The sequence below is a fragment of the Onychomys torridus genome, chromosome 4 (assembly GCF_903995425.1).
Source record: "Onychomys torridus chromosome 4, mOncTor1.1, whole genome shotgun sequence".
Lineage (NCBI taxonomy): Eukaryota > Metazoa > Chordata > Mammalia > Rodentia > Cricetidae > Onychomys > Onychomys torridus.
The window spans coordinates 14,177,627-14,192,066 of record NC_050446.1 but is presented as its reverse complement, the minus strand read 5'-3'; the positions used below and the strand labels follow the sequence as shown (position 1 = coordinate 14,192,066).

Sequence of the window (14,440 nt, the reverse complement as noted above, 5' to 3'; positions counted from 1 at the left end):
CCTGCCGCAGCTGGATGTCCCTGCCCCTCTATATCACATTCTCCATAGGGGCTCCCATTGTTGTAGGATGCTGTCCTCCAAGCATAGAAGCCTTATCACGGGCTGGAGAGATGGCTCAATAGTTAAGAGCTCTGGCTGCTCTTCTAGAGGTCCTGAGTTCAATTCCCAGCAACCACAGGGTGGCTCACAACCATCGTAGTGAGGTCTGGTGCCCTCTTCTGGCCTACAGGTATACATGCAGGAAAAACATTGCATACATATAAATACATAAATTTAAAAAAAAAAAGAAAGGAAGGAAGGCAGGAAAGCAGGAAGGCAGGAAGAGAGAAAGAGAGGAAGAGAGGAAGAGAGAAAGAGAGAAAGAAAGTAAGAAACTTTATCACCGGCACCAGAAGCAGCTGTGACTATTCACAGGTGATCTTCAAGACTGGGACTATTGATATCACTTCATAGAAGAATTGTGTGGGATGGTCAAAGACCTGAGATCTCAGCCTCTCCTCCCTTCACCCTCTGCCAGATATATGCAGTTCTGCCCCAGATATATGCAATCTTTTGTTCTCAGGAGGTGCTAGGGTATATAATGTGAAAGATTAACTGAAAGGGAGACTCCATCTATGCAGCCATAAGGAAGTCATTATCCATGCTGGGTGAGACTTCTATGGCTGTTTTGGGATTTGCTCCTCTAAGAACCACTCAGCTATGCTTTGTGAGTACCCAATAAACTCAATGGTTTGCCAAGTTGGACTTCAGTGGAATTGTACCTTCATCTCTAGTTGGTGCCTTATTTGGTATGAGTAGGCGCCTATGTGTGTCTCCCAGGAAAAGTTCGCACAACAACAACATTCTCTCAGCTCTTATGCCCTGGTCCAAAGAAGAGGCCAAATGGAGACTCTCTCCCTAAATTCGGACACAGTCTGCTGCTTTCTTAGTTGTTAGGCTATCTGACCAACTCTTCCCTCACTGCAGCCATTCACTCACTCAGACCTGTCCCTGTCTTCCATCCCACAGTCTGCAGCTGCCAGGGGCTCCCAGTTGCTGGTGGAGAAGATTGGCCTGGCAGCACTTGGCCGGCTCCATCACCATCCTTGAGCTTCCTCTGCACCATGATGCTAGTAGAAAGAACACAACGTAAACTTTAAGGTGGATTCAACACTCATTCAGCCAGGCCGGGCAATGCATGCCCCTAACCCCAGAGCTCAGGAGGCAGGCAAGCTGGAGAGCAGTTTGAGGTACACAGGAGGACCTTGTCTCAAAAGCAGCACGTAAACCAAGTGTACCGACTTTTGAAATAACAGTGTAGTCCAGTTTCTCTTTTGAGTTTTAATATTTGTGAATTTGACTTGGACTTTATCAAAACTGATCTTTTGAACCAAGCATGGCAATGCACACCTGTAAACCCAGCATTCCAGAGGCTGAGACAAGAACTCCAGGCCAGCTGGGAGCACACAGACCCTGTGTAATAAAGAGAGAAAACTTGGTTGTCTTTGGTTGTCAGATGCCATAGACAGCTCAGCCACATTTGCCAATCTATGGATCAGAACACCTTTTGCCAAAGTAAATTTTAAAAGTTTTCTTCTGAACCCACGAATATATGGGAAGAAGTTCAGTGGTGTACCTCAGATAGGGTATTTGGTAAGGATTCATGAATCTTCCACATCATAGTACATGCTACAAACTGTGACTCACAACTATCTGTCTGCATCTCCAGGGGGTTCATTGCTCACTTCTGGACTCGGTGGGCACCTGTTCCTACATGTGAACCCCTCCACATATACACATAATTAAAGAATAATTTTTTGGGGGGGGCTAGAGAGATGCCTCAGCGGTTAAAAGCACTGGCTGTTTTTCCAGAGGTCCTGAGTTCAATTCCCAGCAATCATATGGTGGCTCACTACCATCTGTAATGAGATCTGGTGCCCTCTTCTGGCCTGTAAGCATAAATGCAGACAGAACACTGTATACACAATAAACAAATAAGTACATCTTAAAAAATAATAATAATTTTTGTAGCCAGGCAGTGGTTACCCAGCACTTGGGAGGCAGAGTCAGGCAGATCTCTGTGATTTCGAGGCCAGTTTGGTCTACAGAGTGAGATCTAGGACAGGCGCCAAAACTACACAGAGAAACCCTGTCTCAAAAAAACTGAAAAAAAAATTTTTTGTTTTGTTTTTTCAAGACAATGTTTTTCTGTGTAGCCTTGGCTGTCTTGGAATCACTCTCTTGATCAGGCTGGTCTCGAACTCAGAGATTCTCCTGCTTCTGCCTTTCAAGTGCTAGGATTAAGGGCATATGCCACCATTGCCCAGCTTAAAAAAATGTTTTTAAAGAACTGTTTCCTAAAGCTAGAGACCAAGGGACAGTTGAATAATAAAATTCTAGAAATGCTACTTTTATTCATGACAAGATGGTAGGTGAGCTTTTCTGGGGATACTATTTTCATTCACCCAAGAGGTAGAGAGCAATGGCAGATCACAGAAAAAATTCTGTCCAAGTCCATTTTGGTGCACAATGAGTTTATTAGGGTCATTTACAGGAGTGTAGGCAACTCAAAGGCAGCTCTATTACCAGAAAGACCCTGTGCAACTCACAGGCAGTTATACTACCATAATCTCCTCCCCAGCAACCATTGGCTGCTTACACATCAAGAAGGGGCATACGAGCATCGGCTCTACATGAGGGAATGGCAATAGTTCTGATCTCCTGAGGGTCACCTATGGGTGATCACTGCTTCTCTGCTTCAAGATGGTAGTGATCATGGGGAACACAGAGGAAACAGCTACACAACGCAGTGTTGGGTCCCTGACTGGCCACCATGAAAAATCAGAGAACTCACTGGATATGAAAGCCACTGTAAGCTATGGACAACAGTCAGTACAGAACTGAGAATCTGAGAGAGGAGGGACAGGAGAGGTTGCCTATGTTCTCTCTGGCTTTCTGTTTAGAACACTTCTCCAATATCCTCACAGGGAGGAGGAGAACAAACACAGGGTGGTGATTTTGCTGTGCTGAGGAGGTCAAAAGCAAGCCCAGAGCAACAGGAGCAGCTGCATTGGTAGACTATGATGCTGCCTGTAACTCCAGGTCCAGGGACTCTGACACCCTCTACTGGCCTCTATAGGCACTGCACTCACATGCACAACACCCCCCACCCACCCACCCACACACACCACATATAACCAAAATTAAAAATAAAATATCTTGGGGGGGGGGGCAGAGGGATGTTATGGAATATTTAACTATGTAAAGATGTGTTACATTTGTTTATGCTGTGGCATGTTACTTTAACTGTGTAAAGGTGTGTTGCTTTTGTTTATGCTGTATTTGTTTAATGATGTAAGGATGTGTGTTTAATTATGAAAAGATAATGTTGCATTTGTTTCACCTTGCCTGCCTAAGGCACCTGATTGGTCTAATAAAAAGCTGAATGGCCACTAGCTAGGCAGGAGGAGAATAGGCGGGGTTGATGGGCAGAGAGAATAAATAGGAGGAGAAATCTAGGCTCAAGAGGAACAACAAAAGAGGAAGAGAGGAGAGGATGGGGGAGATGCCTGGGGCCAGCCAGGCAGTCGCCAGCTAGCCAGACACAAGAGGCAGTGAAAGTAAGATAAACAGAAGGAAAGAAAAATAAAAACCCCGAGGCAAAAGGTAGATAAAGAGAAACAGGTTAGTTTATGTTAAAAAGAGATAGCCAGAAATGAGCCTAAGCTAGGCTGAGCATTCAAAACTAATAATAAGTCTCCATGTCATGATTTGGGAGCTGGTTGGTGGCCCAAAAGAAAAAGCCTGCTATAGAGGCAGGTGAATCACTGTGAGTTCCAGGACAGCCAGAGATAAATAATGATATTCTGTCTCAAAATAAATAAAAATCTTTATTTTTTTTTTAAAGAAATGGGCTTATTTCCAGCTTACTGAGCTGTATCTCAATCCTATAATTAAGGATCCATACAATTATCTTTCTACATTTTGTAATGCTGTGGTGTTGTTTTTTTAAAAAGTATACTGACTTTTCCCACACAAGATTATTTTAAGATATTATGTAATTAACATAACACAAAACCTTACATATTAATAAAAAATATACACACTGCCCTGGAGTATGGCTTAATGGTAGGGAGGGGAAAGAAAGGAAGGAAAGAGGAAAGAGGGACTGGAGAGATGGTCATTCAGTAAAGTGATTGCCATGGAAGTCTGAGGACCTGAGTTCAGATCCCTAGCATCCCTGTAGGCATCGGACACTTACAATTCCAGTCCTGGGGAGGTGGAGACAGGAAGACCGCTGGGGCTTTCTGGACAGCCGGTCTAGTGGAGCTCCAGGTTCAGTGACAGACAAAACTAAGGTACAAAGCAACTGAGGAAGACGGCCAATGTTTATTTCTCTGACTTAAAAAATAATAAATAAATAAAAGGAATGAAGACAGGATGGGTATCCAGACTGGACTGGAGAGCACTCAGATCCTGAAAGGAATAAATAAATCAATCACCCTTTTTGTGTCCCAGCAGGCTACAGAAATGTGTGATGATTAAGTGACTGACGTTGGCAGCCTGCTTACATTGAATACTATGAACAGAGAACTCACTGTCTCTGGAGGTAGATATAGTTTCCCATGCTAGTTGCTGAGACTTCGCTCCAAAGCAGCAGCCTCTGAGCCCAGAACACACTGGAAGACCTTGAGCTGGGACTGAAAGTCTATCTGAGCCTAGAGGGTAGGGGGGTCAAGATTGGGTAGGAAACATCAGGGCTGGATTCCTGAGGAGAGCCATGTGGGACAATGGGTCTTTTGAACAATGGCAGGGAATGGAGGGGATCCTTTCCAAGCCCAAGCTAGCCAGAGCAGATGCACCATGGAGCTGGCTCAGATGTTCTTGCAGAGCTCACCCATGGCCTGGGAGATGCCTCCTAATGTGTTCGTGCATATCAAGCACCAACTAGGGTATCTGACCACAATTCCTTAGACTGCAGCCTCTATCGGGTGTCTAGGTGGACTCCTCATTTTACTCTCTTGGAGTCAAACAGTCTAGAGTGACTATGTGCGCTTGTGCCTCACAACTAAGAGGAATGGGTTAAGATGGCTTATAGACAGGCATGTCTCCTAAGGATGCCTCACAGTGCTTGGACACTTAAGTCAGCCAGAAGTGAAGGAAGGAGAAAGGGGTTTTGCACATGCCAGGCCAGTGGTGAATCTTTTCCAATTATTCATCCAAGTTACAAAATGTAAACAGAATTGATACTGCCCCCCACTTAAATAGAATCAAAACTCTTAGGCTGGTGAGATGGAGCAGATTAAAATACCTGCTGCCAAGCCTGAGGACCTGAGTTCCATCTCCAGGATCCATGTGGATCTGACTCTTAAAAGCTGCCCTTGGAAGTGCATCACACTACTCATGTACAGCCCTCCACCCACACATGAGTGCACACACAAAATAAATTTTTAAAAAATGTAAAAGAAAAACAAACACTCTCATCAGCCAGGCACTCACGTTCCCATCACTCAGGAGGCAGAGAGAGGAGGAGGCCAGACTGAGCTACATAGTGAGACCCTGTCCCCAAAACAAATGAGACAAAAATCTGTCTCATTGAAAGATGTGAGTTCAGCCAGGCGGTGGTGGCGCACACCTTTAATCTCAGCACTTGGGAGGCAGAGACAGGTGGATCTCTGTGAGTTAGAGGCCAACCTGGGCTACAGAGTGAGTTCCAGGAAAGGCGCAAAGCTACACAGAGAAACCCTGTCTTGAAAAACCAAAAAAGAAAAAGAAAGAAAGATGGGAGTTCAATTTACTAAACTATGGATGTTTTTTTCATTCATGGATGGAATTGTATTTATCAGAATTCTAGTTTCAGGGACTATAGTAGCTGGTTTTGTGTGTCAACTTGACACAAGGTAGAGTCATCAGAGGAAATGCCTCCAGCTGTAAGGCATTTTCTCAATTAGTGATCAATAGGGGAGGGCCCAGACCATAGCAGGTGGTATCATCCCTGGGCTGGTGGTCCTGGGTTCTATAAGAAAGTAGGCTGAACCGGGCGGTGGTAGCACATGCCTTTAATCCCGGCATTTGGGAGGCAGAGGCAGGCAGATCTCAGTGAGTTCGAGGCCAGCCTGATCTATAAAGAAAGGTCCAGGACAGCCAAGGATGTTACACAGAGAAAACCTGTCTCAAAAACAAAACAAAACAAAACAAAAGGCAGGCTGAACAAGTCAGTGAGAAGCACCCCTCCATGGCCTCTCTGCACCAGCTCCTGCCTCTAGGATGCTTGAGTTCTTCTTGTTCTGACCTTTTCCAGTGATGGGCTATGACCTGGAAGTATAAGCCAAATAAACCCTTTCCTCTCCTGCTATGGGCCATAGGAATATATCATAAGAACTCAGCTGGTTATGGCAAAGTCACTACACTATCAAGGAATTCCTTCAGATGAAGCCAAATTCCAAGGAGCATTTGGTGTTATTTGGCTTGCTATATATCAGCTGTCTTCTGTTATGAAAATCATGTGTACCTTCATTGTTTTCCCAATTGATTTTTCCCTAAGAATTGCTAATAGTGTGGACTGATCACTCTCTGGACATACACATTCCAAGTATTTGGAGAACAGCCTCAGGAAAGGCTTCCTTCCTCCCAGCCCATCCATTTCTCTCTTTTCCACACTGGAATCAGAGATCTCCCTTAGCCACTTTCAAGGACTAACAGAAATAACAGTCCAGACCACCACATGCTAGTCTCCTGATTTAAGGTAAATTCCACAAGGAGACACTACCTAGGTCAGGTGGACATTAAGTAATAGCTTTACACAATTTAGCTCGGACCCTCCTTTCTTACAGCCTTACTAACTTTATAGATCTCTAACTCTTTACCTAACCAATTCTAGGAATATTTAGATAACCTTCTGCGCTGACAGCTGTGCATTGAACCCCAGTTCAAGCCTCCCTGTAATTATCGTCATTGGCAGCATCTGGCCAGGTCCATCCCCAGATGGAGGAAAGAACCTTATCAGAGATACCTCTGTACTCTCTAAGAACAGACTTAAGTGTCCAGACTACCCGTTTGAGAAGGCCTGGTGGATGTACCAATTATGTTTAACTTCCTCCTTTCCCAAATCTTACCTCTAGTTCCAGATCTCCCTTTAACTATCACCAGAGGCATCTAGCTGTACACAGGTTGCCTAGCAACTGAGCACACTTTCCCCCACCCTGCAGAAAAATGGCAGATAGCTTAGACAGATAGGAGCCACAGGAAAAAAAGGCAGTTTTATTTTCTTCCATTGACCTAGCAACTTATAGGTTCTTAACATTTTCCACCAATCACATTTAAGATTATAGCTGAGCACATAAGATCCCTCTTCTCAGATATTACCGAATTTAGCCTTTAGTTCATTCATTTCCCCATTAGTCACTTCCCTTTGAGGTTGCAAATGATAATTAACAATTATTGCCCCTCTTTGTGATTATCACCCCTCCGTTTGACCCTGGAAGCCTGGCTTTGCACTGCCAAGGGATTACTGCTTGCAAGTGTGTATATGCCGGGACTGCCAGGTCATGGGACAGAAAAGATTTGGAAGAATAAATGACTGGATTAAGAGCTCGGTGTGCTGAGATTCTATTTCCCCGAAAACAGTCCTCGCCATTTGTAGTTAGTTCTCTCTCCTGAGCTCCTGGGATGTCTATATAACATTAAGGCTGCTCCTTCTAATATTATCCAAGACTCTCCAGCTTGCTTTTGGTCATGGTGTTTCAGTGCAGCGACAGAAACCCTAAGTCAGGGATCCAAACCTGTAGTGTCTGCTACCAGTGAGTTCATCAGTGAGAAGTTTTGAATTTTCTCAAGCTAATGCTGATATTGATAGAGAAAACTGGTCAAAAACTCGGAAAATGACTGAGTCATCTTTCTATTCTTTTCAGAAAACAATTCTGCAGAAAATCATAACAAGGCAATCAGAGAGAACACAGCTGAAAACAGCAAGCAAAAGCATAAAGAGATGTGTACAATATATATTACTATTATTATCATAATTGTTTATTTTCTGAGACAGGTCCTCAACTGTATGTCCTTGGCTGGCCTGGAACTCCCAGAGATCTATCTGCTTCCCAAGTATTGGGATTAAAGGTGTGAGGAACCACACTCAGCTTCTTACAACCCTCTCGAACTCCACTTCCAGGGCATCTGATGCCTTTTTTGACCTGCACAGACATGTATGTGGTGCATATACATGCAGCCCAAACACTCAAACACATAAAAATAAAATCTAGCCGGGCAGTGGTGCCACACACCTTTAATCCCAGCACTTGGGAGGCAGAGCCAGGTGGATCTCTGTGAGTTTGAGGCCAGCCTGGGCTACCAAGTGAGTTCCAGGAAAGGAGCAAAGCTACACAGGGAAACCCTGTGTCGAAAAACCAAAAACCAAAAAAAAAAAAAAAAAAAAAAAGACAAAACATCACCCCACCAGTGTGTGTGTGTGTGTGTGTGTGTGTGTGTTTAATTTTGTTTTATGCGTATGAGCATTTTGCCTATTTGTCTGTATGCCACATGTGTGCTTGGTGCCCTCAGAGGCCAGAAAAGGGTATCAATCCCCCTGGAGTTGGAGTTACAACTGATTTGGGTGTTCTTGGGTCCTCTGCAAAAGCAGCAAATGCTCTTAACCACTTAAGCCCCTCTATAACCATTTTTTTTTTCTCCCTCAAGCAGAGTTTCATGTAGCCCCCGGGTGGCCTCAAACTTGCTATGTAGTTAAAGAGAAACTTAACTTCTGATCCTCCTGTCTCCACATCCCAAGTATTGGTGTTACAAAGGTGAGTTTTTGTTTTGTTTTGTTTTTCGAGACAGGGTTTCTCTGTGTAGTTTTGCGCCTTTTCTGGAACTCGCTTTGTAGACCAGGCTGGCCTCGAACTCAGGGATCCGCCTAGCTCTACCTTCCGAGTGCTGGGATTAAAGGCGTGTGCCACCACCGCCAGGCCAAAGGTGAGTTATTTAATCTTTATTTATTTCAAGATAGGGTTTCTCTGTGCAGCTTTGGCTGTCCTGGAACTCGCTCTGTAGACCAGACTGGCCTTGAACTCATAAAGGTCCACCTGCCTCTGCCTCCCAGTGCTGGGATTAAAGGTGTGCATCACCATCGCCCTGACAAGTTTTTATTTTTAAACCAATTTTGTTTTCTTGTATTCCAAAGAAAGTCATCTAAGGTTCACATGTTTCAGAGCCCACAAAATTTGCCAACTGTTGTTTCTCTCTCCACCCCCCAACCCCCCCACCCCGCCCCGCACACCTCCAAAGGACCAGAACTTCAAAATGCTGGTAACAGTGCAAAGCTGCAGCTCAACAGAACCTGAATTTTATCTCAGGACCCCAAAAGGCGTGGCCTGGAAGACACGTGTACCAGTGTACCGACTAGTGTGTGGGACGCTGGCACAGGTTGCTCAGAAGTTACGTAGTGGAGACCCGCTGGGATCAGTAGGGTCTGTACTCCCTTCTCTCCACTAGTACACACCAGTGCTAGCACGAGGGGCGTGTGTCGCCTGCGCCCCTCTCCACCCAGTTCCCCACTCTCTTCTCAGGTCCCCAGCTCCACCACAAGTCCCCACTCTTCCCGCAGGTCCTCTTCCTCCTCTCTCCTCTACTCTCTCCTGTCTGAATTCCCCACTCTCCTCTCCTGTCTGGGTCCCCCACTCTCCTGTCTGTCTGGGTCCTCCACTTTCTCAGGTCCTCCCATCTTCTCTCCAGGTCCCCTCTGCTCTTCTCTCTTCCAAGGTCCCTCTCCTCTCCCTTTGGCCCCCACGTTCTTCCCGGCCCTGGCGCTCTGCGGCTCGTATCCCCATAAACCGAAGACTAGATGAGTGGCGAAGATCACACGTCGCCCTCCACGCGCCGTCCGTGTGCAGCCCCGGAGGGTCCCTAGACTAGCCCGGCTCGGATTGGCTGCGAAGCTCGGGAAGTGCCGGCTCCTGGGACCATCGACCAATGGGAGTCAGGGGCGGGACCGCGGCGCAGGCGCCGGAAGCGGGCAGGCGACGAAGGGACGTCGCGTTGCTGCGCCGGGTCTCGAGCAGCTGCCAGAGCCGTCGGACGGACCGCCGCCCCCGCCGCGCCATGGCCGAGAGCGACTGGGACACCGTGACGGTGCTGCGCAAGAAGGGCCCCACGGCCGCCCAGGCCAAGTCTAAGCAGGTGCCCAGCCGGCGGGGGGCGGCGGGAAACGGCGGGGCCGCGCGGTGCGCTGTGGGTCGCTGGGCCAAGTCTGGGGAATCCGCCAGTGGGTGGGGACCCGAAGGGAACAGACGAGGGTGGGGACCTTGTGGGACAACAGGTGGGGACGAAGTAGGGGGAAAGACTGGAGCAGAGGGCAGCTGACCTGGGCGAGGCTGGGGCAAGGGTCAGGGGTTGGGGGATGGGATGTGACCTGAGCTCTGGACTGGGACAGGCCTGGGTGGGGACCTGGATGGAGATGGAAACAGGGTTGAGGACAGGTGCAAGAGTAGGTCAGAGAACCTGGCTGGTCACTTAATGTGGAGTGGGGAGCAGGGGCGTTAGGCACAAGAGACTTGGAGCCAGGGCAGGGGCGGACTTCTTGCTGAAGGTTTTGTCCTTAGCTGGTATCAGCTTGTGCTGGCATCACTGGTGGCTTGGTGTCCATGAAGCCCGCTCATGCGATCTCAGCCTGTAAAGAGTGCTGTCTCCTGTAGCCTAGTGTCCTCCCCATAGGTGCACTCTGCTTTCTTGAGCCCTGAGTGCTATGGTTCCTTGAGTAGTACTGACCAGCTTTGGCTTTATTTGCTGCGTAGTCGAAACCAAATTCACAGTCCTTTTCAAGGGAACTTGGAGTCATCACAAGTGTGTAGAAAGTCTGAACATACTACACAGATAATGGCTCATAAGCCACTTTTCTGAAGCATCATATTAATACTCAGTGACTGTGACCCAGGCATCACTATTAGTGGCCTTGTTTCCAGGGAGACTGCAGGGTTCTGTGGGGTGTATCATCTCTTATTAGGAGTCATACTGGCTGAGGAAGCCAGGCCAGCATTCTACTCCTTCCTCCTTTATAGCAGGGTTTGGAAGAGAAATAGTTCTATTTTAAATAAAGAACCTGCTAGCACAGAACGTGTGTGTGTGTGTGTGTGTGTGTGTGTGTGTGTGTGTGTGTGTGTACATGTATATATACATGTATGTGTATATACACATTTGTATGTAAATATATAATTTATTTATTGTAGTGTTGATATTGAATCCAGGACCTTGTGTATTTAATACTAAGCAAGTCTTGCCTGTAACTGACACTGGCCTGGATTCCCTTCTGAGCCTCCTGAGTACTAGGATCACAGTCGTGGGCCACCACACCCAGCTCAAGCCTGTTTTAGTGTAGAAGTGAGTTGGTTCTTTTAGCAGTAGTTTAATGCACATTATCTGGATATTTGGATATTGAGGGTTTTGTGTACAGTGTACCCCTATTTCTTTGGGGACACATTCTGAGGCTGCTCAGTGGGTGCCTGAAACTGTGAGTTGTGCTGGATCCTGTATGTACTGTTTTTTTTTTTTAAAATCATATATAAACATGACAAAGTTTATAAGTTAGGCTCAGTAAGAAATAATCATAAGGGTTGGAGAGATGGCTAAGAGTGGTTAAGAGTGCGTGCTGCTCTTGCAGAGGACTCAGGTTTGTGTATCAACAAACATGGCAATTTACACCTGTCAGTTAATCCAGTTCTAGGGGAGCCAACACCCTTTTCTGGCCTCTGTGGGCACTGTATGAATGTGGTACACAGACATATATGCAGGCAAATACTCATACATGTAAAGTAAAAATAAGTACATCCAAAAAAGGGCCAGTCATAACTAACGTTTGGGGGAAAAAACCTGTTATAACAGTGCACTGTAATAGTTGTGCAAATGGTTTCTCTCAGGCTCCTACATTCCTCTTCTTTTAGGGATGGAGTGAAATGATACCTTATCTAATTTGATGCCCTAAAGTGATGTGAATCACACAGCCATTTTAAGGTAGCATTAGGCTCCTACATCATGATTTATTGAACGTAAAGTCTGTTTTGGTGCCTTGGCAGTTATCTGGTAACCAAAGAGGTTGCCAGGTAGATGAGTAAGAAGCAGGTAGCATGTATATAGCATGGACATAGCTGGACAGAGGCATGGTTTATGTCTCAGTGGGGATGGTACGAGACCACATCACACTTTTCAGAACATACAAAATTTCAAAATTATGAATTGTTTATTATCTGTAATTAATGTTTCTGAACTAAAGTTGACCATGGATTAACCAAAAACATGGAAAGTGAAACCAGAGTGGGGTGGAGGACACGCTTGTGATGAGTTTGGATTGTCACCAGCATTGTGTGTTAGTCTTTTAGAACAGTTAGCATGTGGTTGGCAAACAGCGGCCCAAATTGTGCCCCACTCCCCCGCAAAGCACCTTTTGATCGAAAACCACTTTCTGGTTTTCTAGGCCATCTTAGCAGCTCAGAGACGAGGAGAAGATGTGGAGACATCCAAGAAATGTAGGTACTCAAGTTTCCACTTGCAAAACAAGGAAGTGCTGTGGGATTGCTTGCCTGATGGTATGGTTGGGTAGTGCCCTGGGGACCTGTCAGGAGCAGAGACTACTGGGCAGCCAGGAAATATTCTTGACCTGTCCGTGCAGCCCTGGGTGGTGTGAGGTCAGCAGGGACTGTTAACTTTACATCTTCTTCTCACCACTGTGGGAAGATTCAGATTCAGGGCTCTGAGGTCTGAAGTCCAGGTCAGCTGGGCCTGGGATCCTGTCAGTCTGGTTTCCATTTGAAATCCTTTCCCCTGTGTTGACTGCAAACCATCTCTGCTCTGTTCTGCTCTGCTCATTGCCTCCAGGGGCTGCTGGCCAGAACAAGCAGCATTCCATCACTAAGAACACAGCCAAGCTAGACCGGGAGACAGAGGAGCTGCATCATGACAGGGTGACCCTGGAGGTGGGCAAAGTGATTCAGCGGGGCCGCCAGAGCAAGGGCCTGACGCAGAAGGACCTGGCCACGGTGAGGCTTTTTTACGGCTCTGGAGTGGGGACAGGGGACAGGTGCTTAGACAGCATAGGGAAGGTGGGCTTACTGCATGGTAGCTTTGGGACCTTACCCTAGCATACCCCAAATCCTCTGGGAAAGCTAGGCCAGAGAAGCTGTAGCTCTCCCTTGCACAAGACTTGTCTGTATGGGGGTACCAGGGACCCCAAACAAAAATGGCTGCCTGTGGGCACCTCCCCTGGCTTCTACAATACATCTTATTGAGCTATAGTATGGCTAAGGTGCATCTTTTCTTCAGAAAATCAATGAAAAGCCGCAAGTCATCGCAGACTATGAAAGTGGACGGGCCATTCCGAATAACCAGGTTTTGGGCAAAATTGAGAGAGCCATCGGTGAGTGTCTTCCCTGGCAGTCTTGAACGAGGCATTGCCCTTCTGTGAGGGTGGCAAGGGCTGAGGGGGCAGGCCCCTGTCCTCTTGAGGCCATACTACTAGACTCCTGCCTAAAGGCTGGAGGATTGGTGGATTGGTGAGACTCCAGAACCCTAAGGAAATGGGGTCTTGGGTCCTTCTATAGCTAGCGTCCAGCCAGAACACACTGCCCTCAGGGTGCCTCCATGGCACATGCTTACTTCTACAGTACACCTCCATGGAGGCCCAGTGCAGTGTTCCAGTTCTTCTGGGACAAGATATCAAGATGTTTGTCTTCTCATCTTTTTAGATTGTATTTATTATTATTATTTTGGTTTTTTTTTTCTGTCTGTTCTGGAACTCACTATGTAGACAAGGCTGGCCTTGAACTCACAGAGATCTGCCTACCTCTGCCTCCTATGTGCATTAAAGGCGTGCGCCACCACGTCTGGCTTAGATTTTATTTTTTTATAGTCTCTGTAGCTCAGGCTGGCCTCAACCCCCGTCAGTCCTCCTACCTCAGTCTCCTGAGCTCTGGGATTGCTGGTGTGAGTCACCAGCCTGGTCCTCAACCCTTTATGAGATGCTTGGCTCACACTCTGATGTGAGATGTGAAAGCAGCCCTCCGTGTGGAGGCCTTGTGACGCCAGTAGGCAATGATGGAAAGCTCGAGGAAAGCAGGGAGGTTGGGTAGGTGCAGGAAGCTGCAGAGTGGTCAGCGTCTTGCTGGCTCGTTTCAGGCCTCAAGCTCCGGGGGAAGGACATCGGGAAGCCTATCGAGAAGGGGCCGAAGGCGAAATGAACACAAAGCCTCGAAGCCAGTGGTTCCGGCTGAGCTCTTCTGGCTGGTCCCCCAGGACCACCAGCACTGCCGTGGGTCTCCTCACATGGTCAAACGGAACACGGGGGTCAGGCCTGTGTGCCCCCTCAACCCATACCTGCTGTCAAACAAAGCAAAACCTTGCAAAGTGATAGCCTCTTGGCTTTTTCCTCCCTGCTTTCTGACCTCAGCAGGGTGCGGACCTGCACCTTCTGTCCCATGGACAG

The 14,440-nt window shown here is 47.0% G+C and overlaps 1 protein-coding gene across 1 annotated transcript; it reads left to right on the top strand.

The window, feature by feature from the left end:
- Window positions 1–9,968: 9,968 nt before the first annotated feature.
- Window positions 9,969–14,367, top strand: Edf1 (endothelial differentiation related factor 1). Its single transcript, XM_036184696.1, has 5 exons — window positions 9,969–10,149; window positions 12,437–12,488; window positions 12,838–12,998; window positions 13,282–13,375; window positions 14,134–14,367. The coding sequence occupies exons 1-5, from the start codon at window positions 10,072–10,074 to the stop codon at window positions 14,193–14,195; spliced, it is 447 nt and encodes a 148-aa protein (XP_036040589.1). The 5' UTR covers window positions 9,969–10,071; the 3' UTR covers window positions 14,196–14,367.
- The last annotated feature ends 73 nt before the right edge of the window (window positions 14,368–14,440 follow it).